Source organism: Pogona vitticeps, chromosome 3 (assembly GCF_051106095.1).
Source record: "Pogona vitticeps strain Pit_001003342236 chromosome 3, PviZW2.1, whole genome shotgun sequence".
NCBI classification, from domain to species: Eukaryota; Metazoa; Chordata; class Lepidosauria; order Squamata; family Agamidae; genus Pogona; species Pogona vitticeps.
The window spans coordinates 191903559-191921052 of record NC_135785.1 but is presented as its reverse complement, the minus strand read 5'-3'; the positions used below and the strand labels follow the sequence as shown (position 1 = coordinate 191921052).

The 17494-nt window shown below is 36.4% G+C and overlaps 1 protein-coding gene across 4 annotated transcripts in view; it reads right to left on the bottom strand.

Moving 5' to 3' along the window:
* Positions 1-1462: 1462 nt before the first annotated feature.
* GK (glycerol kinase) overlaps positions 1463-17494 on the bottom strand; it is a 49833-nt gene continuing 33801 nt past the window's right edge. For 2 of the 4 annotated variants that reach the window (XM_078390462.1, XM_072994265.2), the window contains 5 exons: positions 16923-17043; positions 14307-14450; positions 13934-14014; positions 9986-10072; positions 1463-5204 (listed from right to left, as the gene is read on the bottom strand). In XM_078390462.1, coding sequence (XP_078246588.1) covers positions 5191-5204; positions 9986-10072; positions 13934-14014; positions 14307-14450; positions 16923-17043 — 447 coding nt within the window. In that variant the 3' untranslated portion in view covers positions 1463-5190. Of the gene's footprint in view, positions 5205-9985; positions 10073-13933; positions 14015-14306; positions 14451-15625; positions 16195-16922; positions 17044-17494 lie in introns of those variants that run through there. The other 2 variants (XM_078390463.1, XM_078390464.1) reach the window with 2 other exon arrangements.

The following is a 17494-nucleotide window of genomic DNA, read 5'->3' as shown; positions in this document are numbered from 1 at the left end:
TCTTCCTCTATCTATCTTTCTTCTTCTTCTTCCTTTAGTGTCCTCTTCTCCAGAACTGCATTGATTCTTGATTTGGAGCTTTCCCTTTCCCTCTTGTTAGCAATACTGTATTTTTTGCTCCATAAGATGCACTTTTCCCTTCAAAAAAGTGAGGTGAAAAGTCTGTGCATCTTATGAAGAAAATACATTGCGTTTGGTCCCCTCTAGTGGTCATTCTGATAATTATACCTTTTTCACAACGCTGATCTGGAAGGACGCTACCTCAAGCTTGCTGGGACTAGGCAAAATGGTGGTGGCTTAACAGACCCCTCCCCCCAGTACTGTACTCATTAGTAGCACTGATACTACAGGGTATCCGTAGCAGCCCTGTAGCACCAGTACTTCTTACTGGACAGCCAGATCATGTGACCAGCCAGACGCTGGGGGAAGCAAAGAGAGAGAGAGAGAGAGAGAGAGAGAGAGAGGAGAGCTCCACGGAGGAAGGGAGAAGACTCGTCCAGGTACCGTAAATTACATAATACAGAGGAATTCCTGGCTGGATTGCTGACTGGTGACATTAACGGGCACATGAGGCATTGTTGATCGAAAAGTAGGATTTGTTTCAGTTGCTCACTGAGTGAAAGGCTTTTAGTTCTTTTGAGATTTGTCATACTATTCAAAGTAACCCACTCTAATGGTATCTTAAACCTGAATTTTTGATACTTTACACTGATGTATTGCGCCTTGCGGGGGTCTACTTCACTCCCCTAATGGTGAACATGATTCAAAATGTATTATATAAAGTAATAGACCTCCTCACGTGGGACCACTCTGCCTATAGAGATACCATACAACTTTATTACACTATTTGGTTCAGAATATTTTTTCCTGTTTTCCTCTAAAAATTAGCTTTGTCTTATGCTGAGGTGCATCTTATGGAGCGAAAAATATGGTATTCCAAAAATCTGCCCCATATATCATAGAAATTATTGTTTTTCATCTCGCCTTTCTTAACCTTTAAGTTACAAGCTAACTTCTCATTTATAGCAATGTTCCATATTTCATTTTACCATTCTTCCACTCAAAATTCAGACTTTGATTTCCAATCCCTAGCTATTATTAATCTGGCTCTGTTAATAAATTGGTAATCAATTCTCTAGTCATCTTATATTCCACATTCTCAAATGTTGATAACAGACCTATCTCAGGATTAAATTATATATCTTTTTCACATATGTCATTTAGTTCTTTAAAGATTAATTTCCAAAATCTTTTTTGCATTTCCACCACACATGAAAGTATGTACCAATTTCCTTCTCACATTTCCAACAGACGTTCAGATAACTAGTGATAATTGTATTCAATTTTGTTGGTGTCAAATACGATCTTAAACCAAATTTGAAAAAAAATTCTCTTATTCTCACCAACATAAATCGTAAAACCCTCATTTTCCACATCTTCCTCCATTCTTCATTATGTATTCTTTTTCCTAAGTCTTGTTCACACACTACCTTCAATCCTTCTTAGTCTCTTCTTCTTCTAGATTAAACAGGAATCTATAAATTTTACTTACTGCACCCTTTACTGAATCAGTCATCTGAACATCTACATATAATAAAAATTGTTCATACTTCGTATATTCTCTACTTTTATTGTATTTCTTTACCCATTCATTAATCCATCTTTCTAATTGCATATAATTCAACCATGATATATTCTTATTTTGAAGGATTTATTTCATTTGATCTTTTGATCTCATTTTATACAACCACTCTTTTAGTCTAATCACTTTTTCCTTTAAATAATTCTGCATAAACTTTCATATTGGCAGGAAAATTATCTATTTCAGTCACTAATCCTAATGGATTAGGATTATTTCTATACTTGTACCAGATATTTAACATAGTCTTTAAAACATATTAATTTCGCTTATTTTATATTTCTTTGTCATACCAAATAGATGTTTTTCAATATCCACCTGTAATTCTGATAATTCCATTTTCTATCAAATTAACCTTTATGGGTTATATATAATTTCCCCAATGAACCTCAACTGATTAACCAAAGAATAATTTTTTATATTTGGTATAACTATACCTCCTTTTTTGTTGTTTTATACCAACACAGTGGTGCCTCGACTTACGAACTTAATCCGTATTGGAATGGTGTTCGTAAGTCAAAATGTTTGTAAGTCGAAGCACCATTTCGTATAGGAATCCACCAAAAACCAATTAATCTGTTCCAGCTTAAGAAAATGATCGCCAAAAAACAAAAACAACAGCAAAACAAAAAAAAAACCACAAAAAAACCACAGCAAGCCCGGTTGGAAGGCACTCCATTGCTGAGGTTTAAGAAGAAGAAAAAAACTTCCAGAAACAAACACTAAAGCCACCTCTGTTGCTGAGGTTTAAGAAGAAAAAAACCTCCAGAAACAAACACTAAAGCCACTTCCATTGCTGAGGTTTAAGAAGAAAAAAAAAAACCCAAAAAACAAATAGCAAAGCCACCAACAACACAGCACAGAAACATATGCAGCCAAAACCCACCCAGAACAGTTTTTTAAAAGGAGAAAACAGCAGCTTACTTCCCTGCAGACACACACACAATCTCACTCCGAAGCAGGGGGCTCTCCCAAACCTCTGACGACGACACACTCTTTAACTGCCGAAAGTGAAAGAGCTACAGTACAAAGCAGCTACATACAGTTAGAAACCTGAATTGCCTGCCTTTTTCTGTTTGTAAGTGGAAGCTTCGTTCACAAGTTGAAGCAAAATGTTGCGACTGGAGCTGTTAATAAGTCAAAATGTTCCTAACTAGGGACATTCGTAAGTCGAGGCACCACTGTACTTTTTATTTACTCTGGCTCTCCTCCCTTCATTACAGTATTTATTAATCATTCCTTGCCAAAATTTAAAATCATCTTCTGTTAACTGTACTGGTAACATTCTAAATAAAAAAAATATTTTTGGTAGAATCTTCATTTTTATCAGTGCAATCCTTCCAAACCAAGAAAGTTTTAAGCTAGTATATTCCTGTAGTTTCTTTTTAGTATCTCCTTTTGATTTATTATAATTATGTTCCTTTATTTTTTGAGTATCTTTTACTAAATCTATACCTAAATATTCAACCAATTTACATATCTTAAAATCATATTTATCAAGAAACTTTTCTCGCTCTAGTTTATTATGATTAAACATTATTTCAAATTCTTGCCAATGTACACGTAATCCAGTTATTTTTCCAATTTTTTTCTAATTTGTGTGTAGTTTTCAGCAACCAAAATTTGGACTCTTCTTTTGCTGTTTCCCAAACTAACACATAAAGATGCAGCACTTTAAGAAATCATTTGCATTACATTAATGAAAAGGCATTTATATTATACATTCCTCTGAATTTTCAGTTCTTGGATATTATTTCCCAAATGATGGAATGCCCACCTTCTCTATAAGTGAAAGCAATTTAAATAATACAGACATGGGCACAGTTGGAGCATGCACATTCCCTTTAGTCCCTAATGCACACCGTTACCAATAGTGCTGTCAGTCAGAATGTTCACATCCTGAACTTCAAAATGAGGTGATTTCATGTTAAAAGGATGAAACCATACCCTTTTATTTAGCTAGATAACACTTTTCCTATGATTGTGTAATCCAAGAATAAGCCATGTTGTTCAACTCCAAAAGAACATTTCCTGAAGCCATTTTAACTGTACTGTATAGAATGAGTTCTCAGCTCCAACTCATCCTTGTGTGTGTGCATAACAAAAATCCTAAAGGTACAAATTGTATTTGCAGTGAGAGAAAAGGACAAGAAGGAACACCATTCTTTAGAGGCAATCAGAGGGACTGCAAATACGTACGTTTTTGATAAAATTCCATCAGATTCAAGCTCTTGGGGGGAATAAATCTGCCCTTACTTGCCTCCCTTCTGTTTCTCTACATCTTTTATAAAAGGGACACAGCAACAATTTGCAAATAGAGGTAGAAAGAAAGGAAGGAAGGAAGGAAGGAAGGAAGGAAGGAAGGAAGGAAGGAAGGAAGGAAGGAAGGAAGGAAGAAAGAAGTACCAACAGTTTAATTCAGCCACTTTGAACCACAGGTCACCCCTGAAATGAGAAGGATCAAAGTATGAGCGGGGGGGGGGGGGGATGTGGCCAGAGGAGGTAGGAATTGATAATGTTTTATTGTGAAGTGAAAGCTCAACCATATTAGTCATCACTTTGAATCTGTATAGCTTTGAACATTGTGACCTTGACAATTTTACTCTTGTTTACATGCCTAAAGTTTTACTTCTACCCTTGCCCAAAAAACCCAAATACCATAGCCCATAGGTTTATCTCTCTGACCTATCAGAGAAATTGTTAAGTTCATTATATATGGAATGAAACAGAAGACAGAAATAAATAAATAAATCTGAATTTCTCCACAACTAGCCTTTATAAAAAGCTCAATTTTGATTGTACCTGTCAACACAAGAAATGAATCTACCTAAGCCTTCTCAACTCGTGTCTTTACACCTTGATTTCCCATTTCTTCTGCTGGCCATTAATTTAATATTATTATACTTCAAGTGTGTACTTTCCTATTGCTAGGGTGGGCTAAAACCCTATGCATTTTTAAAAAATAAATACACTTTCAAAAACTGAACAACCATATTTAACATGTTACCATGTGGCACTTACAGGATTTAGAGTACTCAGTACTGATAAATAATGCACATGAACAGAAAACAGTAAAATCAATCATTAATTAGTATCGGATTTTGTGTAAGAAAAGAGCACCACTGAACATTTCAATATTAGATAGGCATAACTGATCAGGATAAAAGATGACTTCTGGCAGACATTGTTATGGGAAAATTTATAGGAACCGGAAAAAGCCACCATCACTTTACAAATTGGTCTATAGTTTCAAGTTCCTGAAACAGTAAGAACTTTAAAAATCTATTGGTTTTTCCTTACAGCAATTTTCCATGTCAAAATATTGGAGGCAGATGATGGCAGTGAGGAAGCTAACAAAGGTTTCTCTCTCATATCCATTTCAACAGGGAGCAGATGGCAGCAATGTCTTCTGTGTTTCTTATTGAATCCATCCACTAAATTGCCATGAGTTATTTCAACAGTGACTGAGTGAAAACAATGCCATCTTCACTGGAAAAGAGCACCAAACTCTCCTCAGATGTTGCAATATCCTGGAAATTCACTGAGGAGCCTCATTTACAGTTATCTTAAAAAGAAGAACATAATTGTTATTTCCTCTCCATTAAACAGATGAAGTTTAATGCAATACTTATGATGCTCTTATGTGGAAAGAGCATGGGTTACAATAACTGCAGTCACTAGGCAATCATAAAATGCACACATTAAAGGATTATATTGAACCCATCCTGCAAGGGCTCGGCTGGCTATCACTCTGTTTCCGGAAACAAGTCAAAGTGCCATGATTATTCCAAAGATAATTTAGATGTTTTCCCAAATGACCTTGCCCATGCCTTATGATCTGAGGGAGAGGCCTATTTTGTTTCCAAGCTATGGTATAAGCATGAATAATACAGAAAAGAGAAAGACCCTCTCATTGGATATATCAAAAGTGATTCAGTATCTTATTTTGTATCATTTTGCCCTGTTGTGGAGACTGGCTTCGTTAGGCACATTTGCTACTGTTTAAAGTTCATTTGTACTATCTGTCTGCTTTTATTATATTGTTTTGGGTTTTTTTTTCTAATTAGATTTCATTACTGATTCTAATTGTTTTAATCAATCTAATTGTAAGTAAACATTAGAAGGATGAGATATAAGCTTTATGAATAAAAAAACCCATCCAAAATATGTAAATTGACACTTATTTTATCATATAAAGACCAGTAATTGGAGTTAGTGCTTTTGTAATTGATATGTCTGAGTAAAAATTGTGATACAAAGATTTCTCTGTATATAGGCGTGTTCTCCATTTTAAAACTATCTCTGCAGAGTAAGGCGGTAACTTTATCAGTCACACTGTTCTGTTCAGCACATTAGGGCTTAGTCATGGAATTTCTGCCATTAATAGTGGTGCAAAACACACTATCAAACAATTAGATTCAATTGGTGGTGGTGAGCAATATCCAGCAGAATCTTCCCCTGCAAAAGGTTCACTAGAATTTATTTATTTATTATTTGCATTTATATCCTGCACCATCTGGCAACCAGGCCACTCTGGACAGCTAACAACAATATAAGGAATATTAAAAACACAATAAAAATAAATTAATACACAATTAGGGAAATTAAAACAGATGGCAATAAAGAATGCATAAACTCTGACAAAGGTATCCTGGACAACAATGTAATTTGTACCAAACAAGCAAGCTAAAGGAAGTGCACAAATACCTAAGTGTTCTGCAGGTTTTCTACTTCACAGGAAAGAAATCTTCAGACAACTTGCTGCAAATCTATAAAAGCACTATCTGCTCCTAAGTGTAATCGCTAGACACACACCTCCATCCAAAGAACCTATGTACTGCAGTACACGATACTGATAATCTCTAGCTATTTTAATGGAACATGCATAGAGGTGTGCTGCATGCAAAATTGTAAACAGATATTCAAAAACCCAGTAGAGGAAAGGCCTTCAGTGAGCAGTTGCTGTTATTTTACAGGCAATTAGAAAATGAATAAACTTCAATAATTACTTTCTTTTGACAACAAAGTCCACACTTTAAAATAAAAATTAGAGAAACAATGTTTTAGAGAAAAATTAGAGAAACAATGACTTTTTAAATTTAGTCATTAGTGTACTATATGTGAATAACAACTAGTATTTGAAATAACAGTCTTGGGCCATGCATTATTGTTTAAGAACTAGCTCTTGGATTGGAATTATCACAAGTTTCTACATCATAAAAACTTTCCAAATACGTTGCATAATTCATTTCAATAACATCTTGTATCTGAAACATTTTAAAAGTTGGAAGCAGAGAAATGCAAAATATTCCATTTTTACTGCAAGTACAATCACATTAAGTTAGTTAGTTCCCCACAGCAATTAAGCTTTCTCTCCCCTTATGCACACACACAGATCAAACATCTCTGGCTTAGGAGGGAAGTATAACATGCTTTTTTATGGTTTCTCTGGGCTGTAAACTAGAGGAGTATGTGACACTGGCACGCGGTTATTTACAAGCTTGCATAAAATGTGAAAAAAGCAGAGAGAAAGTACTGCATGCTTGAAATAGCAGCAGGATTTCCTGTTACATAATGACACAATTCATTCCATTCTATGTATCTCAGTCTACCTATACAATTTTTGAATCTATTCACCCAAGATTAAGATAATCTGTCTAATTTGCTGTGAGCACAAGCTCTAAGAATTCCGTCCCTTCTGTACACAATATCAACTGTCTTCACACAGTCAGCTCAATTGTCACAGTGGCTGAAATCTAGTTGATGCACCTGCCTTATATAAATGGTGATGATGTCACTACCCTGCAGCTTTAATTTTCATTTTAATTAAATTTAAAACTGCCTATCCCCTTCTTCAGCTTCTGAGGCTTCCTATAGCCCTCTTTTGCCCTAGGGAAACCTTTGGGAACCTCTGGATGGGGCTTGGAAGCTTTAAAAATCAGAATGTCATTGCTGAATTGCTGGTGATGGTTGTAGGACTGCTGGCGGTGATCTTCTGATCAAAGGCTTACCCCCTCCCTCTCCCAAGGGCTTCCCCACAGAGCCTCAGAACCTGAAGGGGCAGACACATTTAATTAAAACTAAAATGAAATGTGTGATGATGACATCACCTTTTATACAGCACACCTATACAAACTGGATTTCAGGAACTGCAATCATGCTAAGAAATTTTTTTGTTAAAGAGTGTGATTTCACATAGTTAATCAGGATGTGATTGTGCTATACATTTTGCATAAATTAGCTCTCATCCAGGCAGATAAAAAAGCCTGCAATAAGTGATTTCTAAGCTATTTTCTCACTCTGTGAGAATGTTCACATACTGCAGGGTTTGAAAATGCCTCATGTCCACAGGATCATTTGTGAGTGCAGAAGCAAACATATTTCAAAATATCCTAAAAATCAGAGCCATAAAACACAACACATGATCATATGAACAGAAATGCTTGAATAGTTGACAGTCCATTTGCTGTAAGAAGGGAAACCAACACAAATTCTGTGTCTTAAAAATTCTACCACTATTATTTTCAACTCGGAACAATAAAAAATTTATTTTGATCTTTTCAGAGTAAGAAATCAGGATAAAACCTGAAGGAATAACAGCGTTCTAAAATATATTTGCAACAAAATCTAGCATTAATTGTATTGTGGGATAATTTTGTACACCATAACATAATAGTGTCAGCTCAAATTTCTCCCAGAGAAGGGTTGTTCTATTTGCCAGAAGCCCTAGAGAAAACCAGGGCATGTCACTTTGACAGCTCCTGGAAGCATGTTTCTCCCATGCAGTGTATCAGTTGCTGGTTTTCCCAAAACAAAAGGGCAGAGAGGATGAATGGCTCTTTCTGGCAAATAATGCTAACCATCTATTGGATCTTTGGCTAGAAGGTTTTCTCTCATACCTAAACAGGTGAAAACTGATTTTTCCCCTCATATGTCATCTGGTGTAGATATATAGTTCAATGACAGTTGTTATCACACTGTAAACAAGCTGGTCTCTGGAACCAAAATGTGCCAATTAGTTCACCAAAGGGCAACCCCATACATCATTCTGAATTGCCCTGAAAGATTTTTTTTAAAAAAGAAAAAAAGAAAGAAAGAAATAGAGCTAAGGAACTCCTATCTGCTTCTCACAGAATGTATTGTGTACTGACGACAGAGGATGAGATGGCTGAACAGTGTCTGCGAAGCAACCAGCATGAAATTGACACAACTACGGGAAGCAGTGGAAGATAGGAGGGCCTGGCGTGCTCTGGTCCATGGGGTCACGAAGAGTCGGACACGACTAAACGACTAAATGAAACGAAACATAGTCTGTGAAACTATCTGTAGGTGTTTGCACTGACTCCTCTACTCCTGCCTCTTATAACATTAATATCTTTACTTGGTCCTTCCTGAACAGAAGTGGCTCGGTATTTGTGTGCTGTCCTCATTCCCCTGTGTTTTCTGCCCCTTAAAAAGCCATTGCTTCCATGTTTACTTGGAGAAATTTCTAGGGATTGCTCTTCAACTAAACACAATAAATGCTCTAAAAAGTCTTCTGATTCTAAGTAGCTTTAATCAGGTAGCACAGTGTCTTAGTCTTGAAATGTGAACTGATCACTCTCAGAGTCACTTTGAAAGATACAGAGTTTCTTCCTTCATGAACAGGGCATTTCCTATCTTAATAGGGTCACAGGTTAAAGCTGTCTTCCACTTCCTCTCTGCTTAAGCCGAGGAGTTTGTCATCTGGGCATTCAATCACCTTTTCTGCATCAAATTGTGATCACAAAACAACATGAGAATGGTTTTTTTGTCCCATTATACTGACCAAAATCCTGTTAAAATTCCCATAAATGTGACTAATTGATTATGTGTTGTGGCATACTCAGCCATGTTCCTGGTCATGTATGGGATTGTGCATCTGAGATGCATCTTGGCATTTCATCAATTAGCCACACTTAGCCATGGCAAGATACATAAACCTTACGAGTGCACTAGTAAGATTCCAGCCATTGTATAGTACTCCACTGGGAGAATTCAATAGATCTGGTGGGATAATTTTCATCCTAGACTTTTTTTTTTTGTTTATTAAAATATGGACATGAGAGGTGGCTGAAAATATTTAACACTGTTTACTACTCTGCAGGAGAGAATGTTGTATAATGGCTACCTTGTAGGGTGGTTTTGTATGACTTCTGCAATAACATATGACTCCTGGGATATTAAAAATCATGTCTACCTGCATAAGGGTTAAAGATGCCAGATAAGCTTATTCAATAAATTTCTTTAGAACTGGCAGATATTTGATCCTTATCTTACAAACTGATAAAGGAGTAAAACAAACCAGCAGTTCAAAAATCAACTAACCTGAGATGTACTTTGCTCCGATTAACATTAAGAGGCTACTCATTATAAAAAAGCCCAAAGGCAGACTACAGAAGATACTAGTTTCACCTGTTGTCATCCGGAAGAAGAGGTTCCAGTCAAGCAAATCAAAAGAGAGAGAGATGTAAATTTTAGTATATAAGAATTACATGAATATGATTATAAGCAGCAACACTAGCAAAATGGTATAGACATTTCAGCATACAGTAATTACAGATGAGATAAGCAGTGATTGCTTATATTCCAACCTTGCAACGTGCGCCAATGTTCGAAGTTATTTAGGCAAAACCAATTTAATGTACAGTAATTAAACAGTACAGAATCTCAAAAACAAAGTTGAGATCAAACATTAAAATATTAGAGTTTCAGAATCCACCATGGATGGTGGTGAAGCAGGCAAACATGTCTGTGTATGAGGCATTATGTGATGGGCGCTATGCATATCCTGATTCGTGCAATGTGTCTGTTCCATCTTACATAAGGATATGAACCCACCATTATTTGGACCGAGACTGATATCACAAAATAACTAGCATTTATTCCACTCATTTATGAATTACAGATGGGGTAAAACTATTTGTTTTTGACATTGTACCATGGTCTATAATCTAGACCTATACACAGATATTAAAACAGCAAGAGCTAATCATTTACAAATAAAACTCATTGAACTCAGGAGGACTTACGAGTGACTAGACAGTCATAACATTGCACTAAAACAACATAAGGTTAAGTGGCAGCAGAACTGTTAAGCAAACATTAAAAGTGCCCTTAGAAACAAAGTATGGCATCTAGTTCAATGGTTCTCAAGCACTTAGATACTAACCCACCTCTCTTCAGGAAGTGTGGAGAAGAGACTGAAACCCTCTTTCTCCTTTTTCAAACAAACATTCTTTAAACAAATATTATTTATTTCATCTAAAATAATTCAGTAGCTTTTCAGAAGACAAATCAATATGGATCTCTGACCAATTTAAACATGCTTTGTGTTACAGAGACCATGTAGTTCCACATCATAGCAGTTGGTGTACGGAATTCTAGAGGATTCTATTTTGTTCCAAATTTTATACAATATCTATATGGGTTAACAGAAGAACATTTAACCACTTCCTCAAATCCCAGAGCTTAAAATGCTCTGCAACACCATTATTGTTATTTTGCTCACACAACATCTTTGTCTGTGTTTCAACTCCTTCTTTGGGAAGTCAGGTTGGTCCCATCCCTTTTATCTTTCCACGAATAACTGAAAATCCACCTTTTGAGGCAGGCTTTTAATAATTATGACTGAGTTCATTTTTTAGTTAAGAAAGTTTTTAACATTTTACCAGTTTTAAATTATTGTATTTTAATCAGTTTTATAGTTCAGTATTTTAAATATATGCATATCTTACTGTGTTTTTAATTCTGTTCTTTTAATACTGTGAGCCACCTTGGATCCCCTTATTTATTTGGTTGGTTGGTTGGATGGATGGGGGAGGGGAGGGGAGGAGAAGGAAGGAAGGAAGGAAGGAAGGAAGGAAGGAAGGAAGGAAGGAAAGAAAGAAAGAAAGAAAGAAAGAAAGAAAGAAAGAAAGAAAGAAAGAACGAAAGAAAGAAGGAGGGAGGGAGGGAGGGAGGGAGGTCCAAGGAGACCAAAGCTCAAGAATAGTTTAAAAAAATTAGCAATGTAGACTAGTAGTGGCCAGGGGAAAAAACAGCTTTTACCTAGTAGCCTCATAAATATATACAGATTTTAAAAAAACCAATTTTGCACACCTGTATTTGTTTCTCTCAGTTTTCTTTCATAGTTATTAGACTTTAAGACTTCCAATTAGAATCCAAATACTCCCTCCATTTAGAAAGTATGCTTTCTGACAGTTTGAGAATCTTTGATCTAATAGATGCAGTTTCTTCCCTCTGGGATAAAGGAGCTAACATTTTCAATAGTTTTTTTTTAAGATTTTGTTTTAAAGTGCATTTATATTTTAAACCTCATTATAATTTGTGCTTTGTCATCTCATCCTGAAAAGGATGGCTCACCTCAAGCCACAGAGCCTAAGGCTACAATCTTAAGCACACTTACAGTGAAAAAAGTCTAACTGAACTCAGCAGAATTTCCACTTAAAGAAACATACTTTAGGATCTCACTGTAAGTCAGCTCTATTTTTATAGACCCAGCTCTATTTTTATAGATCCAGTTCAATCAGCAAGGGATTCCATCCACTTTTTTCTATCTTAGTCAAGAAAAAACAAGAAAAAAGTGGATGGAATCCCTTGCTGATCGAACTGGGTCTATAAAAATAGAATTGAAAAAGCATTGAAAATAGGATTGAAAAAAACATGAACATCACTTGTCCCGAGGTGTGCAAATTGCTATTAAAGTCTCACAAATAATATATTTGAAGTTATGTTACTGACTTGTTAGTGCTGTTTTGTAAATGGCAAAGAGCTAACTTATAGTGAGATCCTAAAGTATGTTTCTTTAGATGGAGGTTCTCTGGTTGGAAGCAGCCTTCCAACCAGAGAGTCAACCTTTAGGTGTTTCTCAAGCAAAGATAGTGTCAAAACACAGCTTTTAACTGAATCTAAATAATGTCCGGGGGCATTCTCTTTCTTTTTTAAAATTTAGAACTTTTCTCATATTTCTTATTTTTTATAGCAGTTTGGTGCTATTACAATGGATTTATGTGATTTTAACTACACTATATGCTTTTATGTAGATTATTAGCCACCCTGTACTCCTAAAAAGAAGGCTGTAAGTGGAAATACAGTGGTGCCTCGCATAACGTTTTTAATTGGTTCAAAAAAAAAACGTTATGCGAAACATCGTTATGCGAAACACCATTTCCCATAGAGATGCATTGGAAACCGGTTAATCCGTTCCAATAGGCATGGATTGCCGTCCTTAAGCGAAAAAACCCATAGGAAACATCGTTATACGATACAATGTATCCTCCATTGGAATGTATTGTAGCTGACTCAATACGTTTTAATGGCTTTGCGAAGTCAATTTTTGCAAAATTAAGTGTGTCATAAAAGGGTCAAAAATGGTTTTAAATGCTTGGATTAGCTTCTGCACCCTCTAAAACGGATGCAAAAGTTAATTTGGCTTTGATCTGACTTTTCGTTAATTAATGGTGAATTTTTTCCCCCAACTTTTGACAGCTGTCAAAATCTGACAGCTCCATTATTTCCTATGGGGGAAGAAAAAATTCACAAAAAATTAATGAAGACTCAGCAACTGTTCTAAATTCTTGGGTTCGTTAGAGGACCCCCTAAGTTGTGTGCAAACCTGATTTGGCTTTGATCTGAACTTTCGTTAATTTTTTGTAAATTGTTTTCTCCCCCATAGGAAAGCATGGAGCTGTCAGATTTTGACAGGTCCATTGGTTCCTATGGGCCAAAAAACAAAAATTCACAAAAAATTAACGAAATGTCAGATCAAAGCCAAATCAGGTTTGCACATGACTTAAGGGGTCCTCTAACGAATCCAAGCATTTAGAACCATTTTGGACCCTTCTAAGACACTTTTTAAATTGAAAACAAAAACATCGTTAAGTGAAGCAGGGGACCTAAAACAAAAAACGTTAAGCGAAGCATGGTCCCAAAAACGCTATGCGAAAATCGCCCATAGGGAAAAACGTTATACGAAGCACAATCTGACTCTGAAAAAATAAACGTTAAGCGAAAAAAACGTTAAACGAAGCAAACGTTATGCGAGGCACCACTGTAATAGTAAATAGGGTATACTGAAACAATAGCATTAGTAGTAGTGGTAGTAATAGCTGTAATAATGATAATGACAGTAACAATTTGTTATTTGCTTGCAGCTGCAGACAGCTAAAATCTTCCTTCTTAAAGAAGGCAGATTAACAGGAGGAAGCTCTCCTTACAAAAAAAAATCCTTGTAAAATGAACTTCAAAAGCCAGGTATAAACAGCAATGGCTTACCATTTTCTTCAGGTTTTGATGTCTCCCACCCCATTGACCTTTTTACAGCTTTTTTCCACCGGCTATAGCGATACTCGCTTTCTGAAATCACAAGAAATACTTTCATCATAAATCTTAAAAATTTATTTCAAAAGTACCCTGATGTAACATAGAAATATTATATGGTATATTGTCTCTCCCATGTAAACGACTTGCACTTGTTACTAAGAAATGATAGAAACTAGCAAAAGTGTGGAAAGCTGGTACATGCCCCAAACTCACTGTGCTATGGATACCATAAATTCTATTTGTCCTTGCTGGTTATCTGAATTGATTAGGAAGATGAGTCAATGTACATCTAATAAAGGAGATCATATTTTAATTTGCTCTTTACCCTCTGGATTGATCTTTGGCTCAAAACATTCACATGTTACTGCTGTGAGGTCATCAAGATTCAGGCTCCAAACTCCTACTCCTTCTGCAGCTCCAGCTGCCATGGCTGCTCCAAGTGCTGTGGTTTCAGGCATAGATGGTTTTACTAATAGGGACAGAGTGTTTATTAATGGCTTTGGAAATCTGTATGTGATAAGAACTTTGCACATCACAAAGAACATAAAGCAACATTTTAAATCATTTTCATCTTTTGGTCTAGGAATGTCCTCATCATCTAACACCTCTTTTAGCTGGCTTAACATAGAAAAATCTGTTAGCAGCAAATTCATTTCTGAACTAAAGTCAAATATACATCTCATTTATACAGCAACAAAAGATACTGCATGCTTTGGTTCAGGAGCAATAACCTGGAGAAAATGGGTGCCAGAACTACATGTTTGCCTCACACCGGTGTCAATGGGAAGGTTACTGTTGTTGCTTCACATGACATACACTTCACTAATATAATACGCAGTGTGCATCTTTTGAAAGTGCAGTAAGGCTTGCGGGAGAGTCCTTCTTCTACAGGGCTTCCTTGTCTAGTGAGCAGCTGGATAACAGTGGCAGTGGCAGCAGCAGTGGTGGGGCCAGGAGTTTCTTGGAGGGTTGGGGAGGCCCCTGCTGCTGTCACTGCTCCCAACATGTGCTCACTGGCTGCTGCCACCCAACCGTCTGCCAGAGAAGAAGACTCTGTGGAGGAGGAAGGGCATGCTCCGTGTGAGGCAAAAATGGAGCTGCTGAAGCTGACTCCCCAAGGAATAAAAAAACATTGCCAGGTGGTCAGTGCTAGCCAGCTAGCATTGTTCTTGCTCAGGTGGGCACAGCCAATGGCTGTTTTCATTGTATTAAAACATATATGTGATAGGTACATTTTTGTTCTAGATTGGAGATAATACACAGTAAAGAGTTTACTGTAGGTTATCTACAATGTATAGTTCCAATGTAGTTCAGCAAAAAGTGTGGTTAATTCACTCTAAGTATTTCAAGCAAGTCTGTAGCAGGGTAAAGTTCCTATCCCCTGAATAATGCATTGCTGATTTTAAAATATATGGAGTTTTATTGTCTGTACAGTGGTGCCTCAACTTACAAACTTAATCCGTTCCAGAAGATGGTTGTAACTCGAAATGGTCGTAAGTTGAAGCACCATTTCTCATAGGACTGTACTGAAACGCGATTAATCTGTTCCGGCTGGAAAAAAAATCACCAAAACCAAACAAAAAAACCACTGCAAGACCCGTTGGAAACACGATTAATCTGTTCTGGCCAAAAGGGGGGGAAACCTAAAAAGCAAACAGAGACTGAAAGACCAATTGGAAATGGAAAACAACAACAACCAAAAAGCAAACAGAGACTGCAAGACCTATCGGAAATGCATACAACAACAACAAAAATAAGCAAACAGAGTGCAAGACCCATCGGAAATGCAAATAACAACAACAAAAAAGCAAACAGAGACTCCAAGACCCATCGGAAACGGGACCCCCCCCCCAAATAAACAAAGACTGCAAGACCCATCACAGCATAGAAAATTAACCCCACCACCCAGCCCAAACCCACGCTGCAAAACCCACCCAGAACAGCCAGTTTTTAAAAAGCAAAAAGCAGCACCTTACCAGGCAGTCCGAAGCCTCCTCCAAATGCACACTCTCTAACCGTTGGGGCAAAAGAGCTACAAAGAAGCAGCCTCCTCACCACCAATGGTTAGCAGTTTGAATTCCCCACCTTTTTCCCTGCCTTTTTTCTGGTTGTAACTCAAAGCTCCGGTCGCAAGGTGAAGCAAAATTTTGCAGTCAGAGCTGGTTGTAAATCAAAATGGTTGTAAGTCAGGACGTTCGTAAGTCGAGGCACCACTGTATTTGGTTAGAGATAAGCATTTTCAACTACCAGGCAAATATAGTTCGTTGCTTACAATTTATGTAGGTCTCATAACAGTTATGTATAGTTCAAAAGAAATTACTGTAGGATTTTAACATTTACAAAGACACACCAACCAAAAATTAGTTTGTGATATGTATTGAAATTGTCATGATGCAAATATCCTGAAGAACACATATTGCATATAGACACACAAAAGCCTATAGTAGATCCCTTAGTATTGATAGCAAAAAGCCCATTCCTTCCAAATCATTTATGTAATTCAGTCAACAAACTTGCTTCTTATTTCATCCAACAGGTTAGTTTTCTGGGAACACAGAGTACAGTCCTTCTGAATTTAAAAAATGCTTTACGCTCTTTTAAAGAGTTCATATGGGAGACTCATATGTAATGGAAAAACTAAAAGCAGGCATTATCTCAATAGTGCTAGAAAACCGAATTAATTGGCAAAAACAATATATGCAGGGTATAAACTGAAAAGTTTCCTCAGATATTATCAGAGATGGATGCTTTATGGCTATGAAAACTTGGCTTACATAAACAAGGCTGCAAAACCTGCTAACATCAAAGGGAAATACTTCCGATTAAATTCTTGAGTTGAAAAGTTTTAACATAGAGGGTAGGCAAGCATTGTCATTGTTTTTAAATCAGTCAACAAACTCATTGGTTTTAGAGGTAACACATAAAACATTCAGACTCTTACCTACTGGAATACAGAGAATGTCAGCTTGGAGCTGCATAAGGATCTTATTATTGGTCATTCCTCCATCCACTTGTAGTTGTCTTAGTGGTATCCCACAGTCCTTGTTCATTGCATCCAGAATCTTGAAACAAATCATTTATATGTTTAAAATTTTCATATGAACCTTTTCAACAGGAAGAAAAGCATAAGTTTTTATAAAGGTGCTAGCAGTAAGAATGTAAGTTTTGTCAGCAGCACTAGAAGGATTCCTTGCTGACATTTAAAGAAAGGGAAGTGCTAGACGAAATTGCTAGACAAAACTGAAATCTTTTAAGAGTGGTCGTATAGACCAGATGGGCGGGATATAAATCAAATAAATAAATAAAAATAAAATGTAATAAAACAGGGAACATGAAATTCATATATTTAAAAAATCATATACTGTTTAATTTATCTTTTAATATTTAACTTACTGCGTTTTTAAATTGTGTGAATTTTAATGTTGTGAGCTGCTTTGGGTCCCTTGTTGGGAGAAATGTGGCATATAAATAAAACTAATAATAATATTTGAAATCCTGTTTCCTTAAGTTATA